General features: G+C 45.6%; 1 protein-coding gene across 2 annotated transcripts in view; it reads left to right on the forward strand.

Moving 5' to 3' along the window:
* The window catches only part of LOC115143140 (sodium-coupled neutral amino acid transporter 3-like), a 68,245-nt gene that overhangs the window by 17,764 nt on the left and 33,988 nt on the right, over window positions 1–16,493 (forward strand). The window contains exons 2-5 of one of the 2 annotated variants that reach the window (XM_029683249.2): window positions 1,952–2,324; window positions 3,106–3,138; window positions 3,361–3,445; window positions 3,600–3,715. In XM_029683249.2, the coding sequence (XP_029539109.1) occupies window positions 2,107–2,324; window positions 3,106–3,138; window positions 3,361–3,445; window positions 3,600–3,715 (452 nt within the window). In that variant the 5' untranslated portion in view covers window positions 1,952–2,106. The remainder of the gene's footprint in view (window positions 1–1,951; window positions 2,325–3,105; window positions 3,139–3,360; window positions 3,446–3,599; window positions 3,716–16,493) is intronic. The other variant, XM_029683251.2, reaches the window with a different exon arrangement.

Genomic DNA, 16,493 nt, shown 5'->3' on the forward strand with positions numbered 1-16,493 from the left:
TTCTCTTTCATCTTCAGTGACTCACTCTCTCAGGGGCTTAGTGGAACAATACATTAAGTCTTCAAACATACTGTATTCATACCGTATTCCCTGTGTCTGTGACTAGAGATCTGCCAGGCATTCTGGCTGAATGAAAACACATTGGGTTTGTGTTTTCACACCCAGCTAGCTGAAGGAAGTCACATGTTGCTTTAGTTAATTGATCCAATGGTTATTGAAGATGTGATTCTGCCCAATCAGCTTTGACGTGGAGAAGCTCCACCTTGTGAGTTCATCCCAGAGATCCTCCTGTGGTTCAGCCAGCCAATCACACATCCTTTCCACTTCAGATCCTCCTCTGAGCGTGCTCTCCAGCCTGTCTGTGATTCGTGAGCTCTTTGAGTGACAGAGAGACTCCTCACTGGCGATGGGCTCCTAGTGTGTGTGGCACCGCCTACCGCCCTTCCCCTGCCACACATGTGCGTGAGCGCAGTACACCGGTAGCTGCGGAATTCAAGGTGGCGTCTTTTCAATTAGGGCACAATGAATTACCTTTTCAGCCCCTCGAGTGGCCTGGCAAGCTGCAGCAAAGGGGGCCCCGGCAGTATAATGATGCTTGGCACAATAGCATCACTGTTCTCCGGCCCGTTCCCAGGAAACCACACAACATGCGCCATTGTGTGCCGTGTTTTGCTGGCTGACCACGTTGCCCGGCTTTAGCCAGAGAGACAGAGGAGCCTGGCTGTGCAATAAGGCTCACATCACAACGTGGTTGGTGGAGGCCAGTAACACAGTGACACAGGCCATGAGGAGCTGCTGCTCGATGGAGACTCAGATTTATTCACCTCCCTCAGTCTTTGATGTGGTAAAATCATTTTACGAAAAGCTACATTTAAAGGCGGGCAGGGGAGGGGAGGTGGTGGTTGTAGGGGTGGTGGGAAGCAGGCACAGGGGGCTGCTGAGGGGACCAGGCCCAGTGAAGGGGGCTGGAGCACTGAGAGAGAGCACTGTCACTACGCTAAGCTCTTCCTAATTGAATAAAAAAATGGCGAGCTAGAACAAAAAAATTGGGAACAAAGACGCCCAAAACTGGTTCTAAGCTAGTCGTAGCTGGTTCTACTGCCTTTCATCTCCTTCTTCTGTGGGTCCCGCTATGTGTGTGCCACCTTCTCTAACCCCCCTTCGCCCCCAACTCTCTATACCCCCCTACTCCATCCGCACTTTACCCCTGTTTACGCTGCATAGCTAATGGAGAAATTAGTGGTGGTGGCTTTCAGCGACAGCCAGAGAGGGAACCGAGGTAGACAGGAACCAGGAGATGTATGTCACAGGAGTCTTTCAGGGGCCTTTCAGGGTCCCGCACACCAGCAGCTCTGCTTAGACACCACTGCAGGGGACCTAGGACACAGGGCCCCCGAATAGAGGGGCCCGAACCATCCCTCACAAAGCCTAGAGTGTCACAGCTAACTGGGACCTTTTCTCTTCCGAGGAAAGAGAGAGGGAAATACCTGTCAGCTGACAACTCAATAATGTCAGAGATTCTCCCCGGAATCAAAGGTGGTTTATCAACTTAGCTTTCCGACTTCAGTGGTGGTGGCTGGTGTTTTTATCTTATGTGCGACAAACTGAAAATAGAAAGTGTTTGTGTTGTGTTGTCTGCTCCTCTAGCATTCTTAGAAAGCACTTTATAACTCAGGCACGTTTAACAGGGGCCTACCAGGAAGACACAGACAGACTCATTATATCTGCCAAGAGCAGGCCTCTTTCAACATGCCTCTTATAGTCGCCAGCAACTCATTTGTACTCAAGTTGTACAATTTGTATCCCAATTCTGGATCTAGATGGCTGTGTAAGATGTGTAAGATATGCGAGCTTATCTGCATTTAATTAACTGTCTGTAATATTCCAGTGATTGTGAACATAATTAAATCATCAGCTGTAGTCTAACTGCCGCTTGTCTATTATTTCCTAGACTCCTGAAGGAAAAGAGGAAAAGAAAAGAGGACATCACACACACACACACACACACACACACACACACACACACACACACACACACACACACACACACACACACACACACACACACACACACACACACACACACATCCATCCATCAGCACAAAGATGAGTGACGATAAAGCAGCTGAAAGCGTTGAACCTGCTCCACCATCTCCAGCACCAGCGGCAGCACCAGCTCCAGCACCAGCAGCAGCACCAGCTCCAGCACCAGCGGCAGCACCGGCGCCAGCAGAGATGAACTCTATTCCCAATGGGAAAGGCCATGAGCCTGGGGAGGAAACCACAGCGGCAGCCAAAATACCACCAGGAGACACCACAGAGCAGTAAGTATACGCTCAGGTACATGATAGCAGACTACAAACATACGAAAGTATACACAGGCTTTTCATTTGAAAAAGTAGAGTATACACAGATAGAAGATAACCTCATCCCCAGGCTCATTCACTACTGCATATAGTGTTCGACAGAGAGAGACTCGGCTGGTGGACAAGATTAGATACAAGATAGCAGACAAGGGGAACCTTTTCATCTAAAAAAAGTAGACCCTCTGGTATTTAGGCAACATATTACATTGGCTGAGTATTAAACTATTAGTGCTGAGTGTGATGTGCTCCCTCACTGAGCTTTGTTTTGTCAGAGTGTTGAGGTGAGCTCTGCGATTGGCTGCCTTGTCCTGCGGGCAGGCTGCGCGTGTGACCTACTGTACTACCCTCTGAGAGTGTCACATGTCTCCCTTCACACACCCCACAACAACAACAACACGGCTCTTTGTTAACTACTCCGGATATGTGTGTGGAAATGTGTGTCATGCGTACCTAGTACTGCCTAGCATCAGAGACTGCATTCCTTTGCTCTACTAATCATGAGGTCACCTCCATCAGCATGCAACAGACCTGCCCCTCAGTCACAGGAAATTACGTGAACTGTTTAACATACAACGTACAGGGTCTCCCCATATCCTCTTTAGTGCTTGAATGCATTAGTTTACACAGACTGTGTCACTGTCTCCATCATGGCTGCATTACTGAAGGTGTGTTTATGTTGTTTTTCCTCTTTGTGCTTTCATTGGATGATGGATCGTCTTTCTCTACGCTACTTTTTTAGGGAGATTGTTCCTAATAGTGTCCAAAATGTCAGGTATGTAACATTGACAAGGAAGGGATATGTTTCGGTGTACTGTTTGTCTCACCTATGAGTTGTGATAAGGACAGAACAGTACCATCCAGCCCCAGCCTCCTATAGCAGTAGAATGTTATCCTCTATGATTCCACAGTTCTCTCAGAGAGTGTGTCCTTGAGTTGTGGTTGCATAACATATTTTGTTGTTTAATGTGCTTATGAATGTGCTTTATTCTCACAGAAGTGAGGATCCAGAGGCTAACCTTGCAGAGAGTCAGGAGTTCCTGTCTAGCATGGAGGACAAGAAGACCACAGGCTTCACAGACGTAAGCCAAACCAATAGGGTGCTATGGCCCCAGTGGATGTTTCAGATGAATATGTAACGCGTGTTCATTCTCTCCTTCTGTGAAGCAAGTTTGATTGTTTTAAGCATTGTGCTAACAAGCGTGTTCTCCTCTTTGTCTTTATCCATGGAATCAGTTTGAGGGGAAGACCTCTTTCGGAATGTCAGTATTCAACTTGGGCAACGCCATCATGGGAAGTGGAATTCTGGGATTGTCGTACGCCATGGCCAACACAGGGGTCGTCCTATTCCTGTGAGCCAACATGGATGGATGGATGGATAAGCGGATGAATGAGTTCATGATTGTAATGAACATACAGTAGCTTACATACAGTTCTACAGAGATGTGGATTCAAGTCACGTGACTTGAGACTTGACTTGGCAAAAAGAAAAAACACTTGACACTCGCCTTCGACTTGAGCAGCTATGACTCTGGACTTAACTTGGACTTGAGCTGTAACACTCAAGAGACTCGAGAGACTTGGATTTTCCCTTCTCAAACGAGCAGCACCACCTTCCTCTCCTTTTAAATTCTGCATTACACCATGAGCATACATTCGTGGCAATTCTGTTGCTCAAAGCGGAGAGTCGCATTGGGTTATATGGTAAATAACTGTTAAATTTAGTTCTGCCTTGTGCCTCCAGATGCGGAAAGGCATGGGGGAAAATAGAGTATTGGTTCTATATTTTGACCGCTTCTCGCTCGAAAATATGTGCTCTGAGCAAGAGTTTCCATAAATGTTTATTCTTAGCCAACCACAGACCATGTTGTGGGCTGGGTATAAACAATACCACTTTATTCTAATTGGAGATTTCACAATGTCAGTCAAACTGTAGCTGTACTACCACCACTAACGGTATATCATAATTTGGATGGCTTTTCTATTATTAATGATGATTCAAAAAACATATATTTCATGTTCTGTGAAATGTATTATGTAGGCCTATATACTGTATTCGTAGGCGTAATGTAAGGAAAACGAAACGAAGGACATGTGACTTGACCTGAGCTTTGGAACGTGGGACTTGAGAGTTGCCACTTATTACTTGGGAATTGACTCGAGACTCGAAGGTTAAGACTTGAGACTTGCTTAGGACTTGCTCAATTGTGACCTGGTTCCCATCTCTGCAGTTCTATATGGTGAATGCTAAGATCAATGAGTAGGTGCATGTACACAGATGTAAACCCAGAGCATAACCCAGTCAGGCATGCTCACAGTAGCCACAGATGTTCCCTCTGATTCAATTGCACTCCGTTTAGTCCCTCTAAACTGAGCTCTTCCATGGACAGAAATAGCCCTGTAATTATTTAAAGGCAATTAACCAGGTGGTAGACTGTATGTGACAGGACTAATTGAACAGTCACTAGATTAAAGCTAAAGAGTAAATACATCATTACTATATAATAGGTATCATAACTACAGCTGTGACACACTGGCAGGTGCGTAACACCTTGTGTTTCATGTGATACATGTGCATTGAGATGAATAGGGGCTTCAAAACATGTGTGGACTAATGAAAGGTAATGTAATGGAGCCGGGGTGGAGAGCTTTCATTACTATGCCAATAGCAGTGTTGTGCTGCTGTGTTAAACCGATGCAATTACAGTCAATGTGCTTGCATCTGCGTGTCCTATCTTTTGCTGTGATTGAATATGTGAATACTGAATATACATGAGTGCATTCTCAGGAGTCTGCCATGCCAGCTAGGAAGAATAATCTGGGCTGTGGTGGCGTCTGCTGTCAGGACGAGTCACAGAGGGTTTAGCTTCACAGGTGTCAGATTGGTTATGTAGGGGTTATGTAATGTGTTTGTGGGTTTAGCACCGAACCTGGCCCATTATATTCTGTGCTGATTATGAGTGTTGTTGCGTGTCTCTGCGTGACCCTACTGTCCAGCTCAGGTTTCCAGTTGATAATCTCACCCATAAATCAATGACATACCATAACATCCACACTCCCTTGTCTTCCTCTATTTACCATCAAACCTCCTCACCCCAGTAGCGAGGGTACAAGGTGGCAGCAGCCATGGGATCTAGGTTGCTAAGTCTTGTTCCACGAAAAGCTGTATGTGCTGTACACTCTCATAATGCTGCTTTTATTAGAAAACTCTCCTAGCCCAGGGGATTTGTTTACCAAGTGACCTTGGATAGGATTACAATACAATAGCGCTCTACCTAGAGGTAAAGCAATGTTTGGGATGTGTGGAGTAATGCCAAATATATTGACTGTTTACTAGCAGGGTCTAAAGTCGATGGAATTGTAGGCAGGGTGACTAACAAAATCTTCCAAACTAGAAGTATACATGCTCCCTCTTGTTAGGAAGAGAAGAGAGTTTTGCAGACTCCGACCGCAAAACCTTACTCAATAGGGGAGGGTCCGAGTGGGCATTTACCATCTGGGGAGGTTCCGGTGCGGGACGAAGTACCCACTCCGCTCGCAGATCCAACGTCTTCCTCCATGGTGGCTCTGGTGCGGGAATCGTTGCAGGAGGAACCGGATCGTGTGTCGTCGTTGGAGGCACCGGACCGTGGATCGTCGCCGGAGGAACCGGACCATAGATCATCGCAAGAGGCTCTGGACTGAGAACCCCTGCTGTTGGCTCCGGACTGAGAACCCCTGCTGTTGGCTCCGGACCGCAGACCATCGCTGGTGGTTCCAGACTGCAGACCGTCTCAGGAGGTTCCGGACAGCGGACCGTCGTTGGAGGTTTCGAACCGTGGACCGTCGCCGGAAACTCTGGACTGGGAACTGTCGCCCGGAAGCTCTGGACTGGGAACTGTCGCTCTAGCTCTGGACTCAGGGCGAGTGCGGGGAGGAGGCACAGGACATACTGGACTGTGGAGACACACTGGAGGCCCGATGCGTGGGACTGGTACAGGTGGCACCGGGCTGATTACATGCACCTCAGGGCGAGTGCGGGAAGGAGGCAGAGGACGTACTGGACTGTGGAGACACACTGGAGGCCCGATGCGTGGGACCGGTACAGGTCGCACTGGGCTGATGACACGCATCTCAGGGCGAGTGCGGGAAGGAGGCAGAGGACGTACTGAACTGTGGAGACGCACTGGAGGCCTGATGCGTGGGACCGGTACAGGTGGCACCGGACCGATGACACGCATCTCAGGGCGAGTGCGGGAAGGAGGCAGAGGACGTACTGAACTGTGGAGACGCACTGGAGGCCTGATGCGTGGGACCGGTACAGGTGGCACCGGGCTGATGACACGCACCTCAGGGCGAGTGCGGGTAAGAGGAACAGGACAGACCTGACTGGGGACACGCACTTGAGGGAGAGTGCGAGGAGTTGGGACAGGACGCACTGGGTTGTGAAGGTACACTGGAGACCTGGTGTGTATAGCTGGCATCAATTGTTCCAGAACTTTAACACACGTTTCAAGACGAGTACGGGGAGCCCGACTCAGGTGGCACCAAACTGACAACACGTTCCTTTATTCCAAATCCGTGCGTCCTCCACCAACTCAACTACTCCCCCATTTCTCTCTCCTCCGAATTCTCCATCTTCTCCCAGACTGGCTCTGGTTCACTCCTCGGCTCCGCCGACTGCTCCATGTGCCTCTCCCCCCCAAGATTATTGGGGTTTCTGTGGCCTTCCTCCCCGACTTTGTCGCTGTCCCTCCTTCACTGCTTCCACCTGCCTCCATGGCAGTCTCCTCTCTCCTGCTATAATGTTGTCCCAAGTCCAGGATGTTCTCTCCCTAATCTCCTCTATCGACCAGGATGCCACTATCTCCCGGGCACGCTGCTTGGTCCGTTGTTGATGGGATCTTCTGTCAAGCTCGTCGTAATGAGTAGACCAAGGCACAGCGTGAGTAGAGTCCCACATATTTTTTATAAACCGAAACTCAGCAAAACAAAACAAACAAGCACAAACGAAACGTGACGCTACTGGAGTGCACTCAGGCAACTAAATGTAGACAAGATCCCACAACTAACAATGGGGAAAATGGCTACCTAAATATGATCCCCAATCAAATACAACTATAAACAGCTGTCTCTGATTGGGAACCATATCAGGCCAACATAGACATACAAAAAACCTAGATGACCCACCCTAGTCACTATCACGCCCCAACCAACATAGAGAATAAACAGCTTACTATGGTCAGGGCGTGACAGTCTTACTGGCAGCATAACCGCATTTCTCACCGAATGTGACTAAATAAGCGTTGATACTATTGTAGACAACCATCACAGACACAAATATTATTCATAGACTGTATCCAAGCTTTATGCCTTGAGTCATGTCTAGAGGATTTTTTTTACACAGTGAGAAAAAAACGTTTATTTTGAGCAAGGTGGTTTGAACTCTGGGTTATTAAACTGCACTGTCTAACTACACCCTCGATCTATCTATCTATCTGTCTATCTGTCTATCTGTCTGTCTATCTATCTATCTATCTATCTGTCTGTCTGTCTGTCTGTCTGTCTGTCTGTCTGTCTGTCTGTCTGTCTGTCTGTCTGTCTGTCTGTCTGTCTGTCTGTCTGTCTGTCTGTCTGTCTGTCTGTCTGTCTGTCTGTCTGTCTGTCTGTCTGTCTGTCTGTCTGCCTGCCTGCCTGCCTGCCTGCCTGCCTGTCTGTCTGTCTGTCTCTCTCTCTCTCTCTCTCGGCCACCTGGCTTGCTGTATACAGCTCATCTGCTCCTGTGCAACATAAAACTAAGCATGTCTCATTCACTGTTCATGTGGAATGTAATACAGTCATGTGTGAAACATAGTACAGTACATGTATTTATGTATCTACTATAAATTACATAAATCCACATGCCTCAAATAATTATGCTCTCCAGCAGCCATGTTGAGTTGACTAGTATCCCAGATAGAGAAAGAGGGAAAGAAACATATAGGGGGAGGGGGACAGCCAGTAAAGCAGCTTTTCAGTTGACCACTATGTGCTGTGCTCAAGCCTCCAGAGTACAAGTCCCTCTCCTCTCCTTTCTTTTTATTTTTATTATTTTCTTCTCCCCAATTTTGTGGTATCCAATTGTTAGTAGTTACTGTCTTGTCTCATCGCTACAATTCCCGTATGGGCTCGGGAGAGACGAAGGTCGAGAGCCATGCGTCCTCCGATACACAACCCAACCAAGCCACACTGCTTCTTAACACAGCGTGCATCCAACCCGGAAGCCAGCCGCACCAATGTGTCGGAGGAAACACCGTACACCTAGCGACCTGGTCAGTGCGCACTGTGCCCGGCCCGCCACAGGAGTCGCTAGTGCGCGATGAGACAAGGATATCCCTACCGGCCAAACCCTCCCTAACCCGGACGACGATATGCCAATTGTGCGTTGCCCCATGGACCTCCCGGTCGCGGCCTGCTGCGACAGAGCCTGGGCTCGAAGCCAGAGTCTCTGGTGGCACAGCTAGCACTGCGATGCAGTGCCTTAACCACTGCGCCACCCAGGAGGCCCCTTCTCCTCTTCTTTCTATTTTTTTCTGCCAGAGTACCATGTCAGTCTGAATCAATGGGAAAACTCAACAACGCACCCAACTAACATCACAACAATACAGTGGCATCTCATCCCTCCAGTGTATTCTCTTATCCTTTCTTTTGACCTCACCTAACACCTACTCTGTATATTGGAGTCATAGAGCGTTGGGAACAAAGCCATACGTTTCCTGACTGGTAATACGGAACGTTTTTTAAACATTCTGAGAACAGAAGTGAACTTTTTGCATGTTCTGGGAACATTTATTTTTAGGTTGCAGTGAGGTTCTGAGAATGTTTTACTCTGGTTCCTTAAAGTTATTTAAAAGGTTTTTGAATAACTTCCTTAAAACCTTCTCTGAATGTTTCAATAAGACTTTCAGTATGTGGACCCCAGGAAGAGTAGCTGTGCAGCGGCTAATGGGGACCCCAGGAAGAGTAGCTGTGCAGCGGCTAATGGGGACCCCAGGAAGAGTAGCTGTGCAGTGGCTAATGGGGACCCCAGGAAGAGTAGCTGTGCAGCGGCTAATGGGGACCCCAGGAAGAGTAGCTGTGCAGCGGCTAATGGGGACCCCAGGAAGAGTAGCTGTGCAGCGGCTAATGGGGACCCCAGGAAGAGTAGCTGTGCAGCGGCTAATGGGGACCCCAGGAAGAGTAGCTGTGCAGCGGCTAATGGGGACCCCAGGAAGAGTAGCTGTGCAGCGGCTAATGGGGACCCCAGGAAGAGTAGCTGTGCAGCGGCTAATGGGGACCCCAGGAAGAGTAGCTGTGCAGCGGCTAATGGGGACCCCAGGAAGAGTAGCTGTGCAGCGGCTTACGGGGACCCTAATAAATACCAAATAACACTGCTAGCTTATTTTGCTAGCTTTTTTTTATTACTCCAAGCACAAACAGGACACATGGACATTCATTTCCTTAGGCATTAATCGTGCAAAACACATTTATTTTTTATTGTGACACAGCATCAGTGATATTCAAACCTATAATGTTCTGTTCTTTATCCATGGAATTAGTCCACTGCGCTACCAGGATGGAACTAGCATGCAATGTTTTAACGCATACAAAGCTGTTCATTTTAGTCTATTCAAACAGACCCCATTTCAAAGGAAGCAAGCACTTATTAAGATCAGGTGTGGCCAATTAGTGGGCATGGCCAACACACCTGAACACACTTAGAGAGAGGTTTGTTGATGCTGAGAACGGAATGTATATGTTTTTAAATAACATTCTTAGATTGTTCTCTGAACGTTGTTAAAGGTTTCTTGTGGTTTTTATGGAACGTTTTCTTAACGATCTCGGAACAATTTGAGAACATTACTTTAATTTGAACCATGAGGAAACATGTAGGAAACATTATGCTGAAATTCCCACAGAAGAATGTTGTTTCTTAATGTTCTCTGAACTATTTGATTCCTAATGTCAAACCAGTTGGAGAACGCTCGCAGAACATTAACAAAATTGATATTAAATGTAACCGTGTTTGAACTTTTAGGAAATGTTCTGTTAAAGCAATGCATTACCAAGAACAAATTCAGAAGATCCTTAAATGAGCTGTGAATGTTTCAAAGCCAAGCAACAATCCTGCACCATTCCCAGAAAGTTGTGGGAAGGTTGTATGCAAAATAACCATAAGACAACCACGCTCTCACCAAGCTCTAAGAAACATATGGTTCTCAGAATGTTATGTGCTAGCTGGGTAGTGTGTTTCCTCAAAGGAAAGGGTCTGGAGCAGAGGCAGGCAGAGGGCTACTGACTGTGTGTAACACCTCTGGGCCTGACTGTTGTGTCATGTGAGCTTTAGCTGAACAAAGAGGGTGTTCAGTGGCTGTATGGAGGGAGGTGGCTGTGCACTGGCCCTTATTTTCACCCCACTCACATCCCATTCACATTTCAAACCCCATTAAACCTGCAATGCGCATGCCCCACCGACCTGAGGATCTGTCTTTTTCAGCCATCTATTTCCTGTGTTTGAGGGGGGCAAAATCCACTTGTCACTTAAATATGTCTGGCTGGATTGATTTAATTTTACTCCCGTGACTCTTTCATCCTTTTGCTTGAGCCGGATGTTTTTCCCCATTAATGTTACGACCACGTAAATGTTTGTGATGACCTTTCAAACACCCCGGTCATGGCTGAAATGTGCTCAATGAGATACAAATATACAGAATTGTGAAAGACAAGCCACCCAAGTCATAGGCTGTTCACTCTGCTACCGCATGGCAAGTGGTACCGATGCACGAATCTGGAACCAACGGAACCCTGAACAGCTTCTACCCTCAAGCCATAAGACTGCTAAATATTTAGTTAAATAGTTACAGTGCATTCAGAAAGTATTCACACCCCCTTGATGTTTTCCAGATGTTGTATTGTTACAGGCTACATTTAAAGTTGATAAAGAACATTTTTGGTCACAGGCCTACACACAAAACCCCGTAATTGCAGAGTGGAATTATGTTTTTCCACATTTTTACAAATGAATAAAAAATGAAAAGCTGAAATGTCTTTAGTCAGTAAGTATTCAACCCCTTTTTTTACAGCAAGCCTAAATAAGATCAGGAGTAAAAATGTACTTAATAAGTCACATACTAAGTTGCATGGACTCACTCTGTGTGCAGTAATAGTGTTTAACATCATTTTTTAATGACTACCTCATCTCTGTACCCCACACATACAATTATCTGTAAGGTCCCTCGGTATAGCAGTGGATTTCAAACACAGATTCAATCACAAAGACCAAGGAGATTTTCCTATGCCTCACAAAGAAGGACTGTTGGTAGATGGGTAAAGAATGTAAAAGCAGACATGGAATATCCCTTTGAGCATGGTGAAGTTACTAAATATTCTTTGGATGGTGTATCAAAAACGACTTTAAAACTGTTACAGTGTTTAATGGCTGTGATAGGAGAAAACTGAGGATGGATCAACAACATTGTAGTTACTCCGCAATACTAACCTAATTGACAGAGTGAAAAGAAGGAAGCCTGTACAGAATCAAAATATTCCAAAACATGGATCCTGTTTGCAACAAAGCACGAAAGTAATACTGCAAAAAATGTGGCAATTAACTTGATATCCTGAATACAATCCTGAATACCACTCATATTTTCAAGCATAGCTGCATCATGTTATGGGTATGCTTTGTAATCGTCGAACTGGGTTGTTTTTCGGGATAACAAAGAAACAGAATTGTTTTATTTTATTTAACCTTTATTTAAATAGGCAAGTATTTAAAATGACAGCCTACCAAAAGGCAAAAGTGCTCCTGCAGGTACGGGGGCTGGGATTTTAAAAAAATATATAAAAAAATATAGGACAAAACACACATCACAACAAGAGAGACACCACAACACTACATAAAGAGAGACGTATGACAACAATATAGCATGGTAGCAACACAACATGACAACAACATGGTAGCGACACAACATGGCAGCAGCACAACATGGTAGCAACACAAAACATGGTACAAACATTATTGGGCACAGACAATAGCACAAAGGGCAAGAAGGTAGAGACGACAATACATCATTACAGCCGATCTATAAATTACGTCTCCGTAGTCTAGCATGGCTAGGATGTTCATCTGAATCAGGGTTAATTTGGCAGCTGGGGTAAAAGAGGAGCAATTACAATAGAGTAAATCAAGTCTAGATTGAACCTTAGCATGCAGCTTTGATATGTGCTGAGAGAAGGGCAGTGTACCATCTAGCTATACTCCCAAGTACTTGTATGAGTTTACTACCTCAAGCTCTAAACCCTCAGAGGTAGTAATCACACCGGTGGGGAGCGGGGCATTCTTCTTACCAAACCACAGAACAAGGTTAAGGGCAGACAAAGCTTGTTGGACACTAAGAAAGCTTTGTTGGAGAGTGTTTAACACAAAATCTGGGAAGGGGCCAGCTAGGTATAAGACTGCATATCATCTGCATATAAATTAATGAGAGAGCTTCTTACGGCTTGAGCTATGTTGTTGATGTAAGTTGAGAAGTTGAGAGCGTGGGGCCTAGGATTGAGCCTTGGGGTACTCCCTTGGTGACAGGCAGTGGCTGAGACAGCAGATGGAGCTAAACACAGGCAAAATCCTGGTGGAAAAACTGGTTCAGTCTGCTTTCCACTCGACACTGGGAGATGAATTCACCTTTCAGCAGGACAATAACCTAAAACACGAGTCCAAATCTACACTGGAGTTGCTTACCAAGAAAACAGTGAATGTTCCTAAGTGGCCGGGTTACAGTTTTGACGTAAATCTTCTTGAAAATCTATGGCAAGACTTGAAAGGCTGTCTAGCAATGATCAACATTTGGCAGAGCTTGAAGAATTTTGAAAAGAATAATGGGCAAATGTTGCACAATCCAGGTGTGGAAAGCTCTTAGAGGCTCACTCAGAAAGACTCACAGCTGTAATCGCTGCCAAAGGTGGTTCCAGCATGTATCGATTGACTCAGGGGGTTGAAAATGATCGAATCAAGACATATTAGAGTTTTATTTATGTATTTACTAATGTTAGAATTTTTCTTTCACTTTCACTTAGATCGTTGACAAGACATGACATTAAAATCCATTTGAATCCCACTTTGTAACACAACAAATTGTGTAAAATGTCAAGGGGTGTAAATATTTTCCGAAGGCACAGAAACCAAATAGCTACCCAGACTATCTGCACTGACCCTTTTTGCACGAACTTTCTTGACTCATCACATTCGCTGCAGCTACTGTTTATCTATCCTGTTGCCTAGTCCCTTTATTCCTACTTATATGTACATGTCTACCTCATTGTGTATTTATTATTAATTGAATTATTATGTGATATTACCTTTCTCTAATTTCTATATTTTCTTTCTACATTGTTGGGAAGGGCCCATAAGTAAGCTTTTCACTGTCAGTCTTCACCTGTTCTCTACGTGACAAATAACATTTGATTTGATACATTGGCTCTCCGTTGAATCTATAAGAACGCTAAAGCTTCATCAGGGATTTAACGTACCGTCTTGACACTTACATCACAATAAAGAGAAAAAAGACAACTTAATTTTGATGTGTGTTCATTTTTGTGGAATTTAAAAAAGTCATAATTTAATACAGTTTACAAATTAGATGCGCTGAAATGAAAGCCAGTTCCAAAAATCTACACCGATCTCACAAACACTGTAACGTATGTATAGATAGGTGTAGATAGGTGTAGTCTAGAGCCAAGCATGTACATTTTTTATCCACGGGTATCCTGCTATTGACACACTTGTTGAATTATACAAGAGACTGTGATAACAACAGTAATTCATTAGGGATTCTATACAACGCAAGTGAGTGCAGGTAGAGCAAGTGTTTGGTGGTTGCAGCCCTGTTCCTCCCATTTATGTTAATTTATCCATATATGCAAATACAACACATGTATTTATGCAAATTAGGCACCTGTTTTTAAAAAGACCCCCTTTTCTCCCCAATTTTGTGATATCCAATTTGTAGTTACGGTATTGTCCCATCGCTGCAACTCCCGTACGGACTCGGGAGAGGCGAAGGTCGAGAGCCATGCGTCCTCCAAAACACGACCCTGCCAAGCCGCACTGCTTCTTGACACACTGCTCGCTTAACCCGTAAGTCAGTGTGCATACACCTGGCCTGGCACAAGGAGTCGCTACAGTGCAATGGAAGAAGGATATCCCGGCCGGCCACACCCTCCCCTAACCAGGATGATGCTGGGCCAATTGTGTGTCGCCTCATGTGTCTCCTGGTCGCAACGCAGCCTGGGACCAAACCCGGGTCTGTAGAGACGCCTCAATCACTGCGATGGAGTGCCTTAGACCGCTGCGCAACTCGAGAGGCCCTATACTTTTCTTTATTTTAACACAAAATATATATATTACATTTCAAATATATATTTTTTAAACCTTTTAACAATTTTGATGACCTTTGCTAATTAAACCTTAAACCAGCATGGTGAGCCGGGGACAGTAGTGTTTTTATACTCTTTGAACGTTACTGTTTTCTTGTGTTTTTTTTATGGAAAGTTTTCATAAATAAAACCATGAAGAAACTTGCAGAAAACATTATGCTGAAGTAGTGAAATTCCTGCAGCACAACATTCTTTCTTAATGTCCTCTGAACGTTCTGAGAACATGACTTTAAATAGAATCATGAGGAAACCTGTAGGAAATGTTTCGCTGATGCATTGACGTTCCCACAGAAGTACGTTGTTTCTTAACGTTCTGTGAACAATTTCAGAACATTACTTTAAATAGAACCATGAAGAAACCTGTAGGAAACGTTATGCTGAAGTATTGAATTTCCCACCGGAGAACTATTTTGTCAAGTTCCTTAAATGTGCTGAGAATGTTCCAAAGCCAAGCAACTATCCCACATCATTCCCAGAATGTTGTGGGAAGGTTGCATGCTAAATAACCATTAGGACAACCACGCTCTCACCAAGCTCTAAAAAAACATATGGTTCTCAGAACATTACGTGCTAGCTGGGTATACATTAACTGAATGTTTTACAGTGAGGACAGGGGTGAGGTTGGGCCACATGGCAGTAGTACCTCATCATGAGAGCTATATCATTAATAAGGTGGCATTGCAGAGCTACCTCGCCACCCACAGTCAGACACATCACATGCCAGAGCTATACCACGACTTGTATTGGCGCTTTCTGGACCCATAGTAGTGGTCTAACATTTCAGATCATAGTTGGAACACACAGAAGTCTCAGCCGAGCACTGGCATGGGTTCTGGCACTGGCCCTTCCAGGAATGCAGTGGGGGAGAGTTGAGTTGAGCTGAACAGCACACAGAGCGTCTGTCTGTCTGCCTGCCTGCCTGCCTGCCTGCCTGCCTGCCTGCCTGCCTGTCTGCCTGCCTGCCTGCCTGCCTGCCTGCCTGCCTGTCTGTCTGTCTGTCTGTCTGTCTGTCTGTCTGTCTGTCTGTCTGTCTGTCTGTCTGTCTGCTGCCTGCCTGCCTGCCTGCCTGCCTGCCTGCCTGTCTGTCTGTCTGTCTGTCTGTCTGTCTGTCTGTCTGTCTGCTTGCCTGCCTGTCGGTCCCACTGTTCCCACCACTGCACCGGGTGACTTCTCCTCCACCACGAATCAGCCTGTACTGCATTCTTACACCACGCCGCCCCAGACACAGAACCATGTGAAACGGCGCAGAGTTGATGTCGAGGTGAAATACGTGCTTGGCCACTCCGAAGCAAGCTCAACTCCAGTTGCCAAGAGTAACAATTCGAGAGAAATTCGATAGAGAGTAAACAATTTGGAGGAGGAGATGCTCTGGGAAGTGAACAGAAAGATCAGGTTTCTGTGTTCCGTCCGTCCAGATTGGTCTGTTTGACCAGATGTTGGCCGCTGGGGTCTGGAGCAGTATTTTGGGAGATCTTGGAACAGAGAATCTTGTACTTTTTGTTAACTCTGTGGTTTCTCTTCAGCTCGCCAATGTCAACATTATCTTGTAAATATTTTCCCCTTTAAATAGCGCCCTTAATGTCCTTGTGGTTATTTCTAGTGGTGGGGGAATGGGGGAGATATTTGTAGATAATGCTTTGTTAGGCTGAAGCTCTGTATGAGGCTAACCCTGGGTGAACCTAAGTCAGTCGGTTGCTT

This window comes from Oncorhynchus nerka, linkage group LG15, assembly GCF_034236695.1.
Source record: "Oncorhynchus nerka isolate Pitt River linkage group LG15, Oner_Uvic_2.0, whole genome shotgun sequence".
In the NCBI taxonomy this organism is placed as follows: domain Eukaryota; kingdom Metazoa; phylum Chordata; class Actinopteri; order Salmoniformes; family Salmonidae; genus Oncorhynchus; species Oncorhynchus nerka.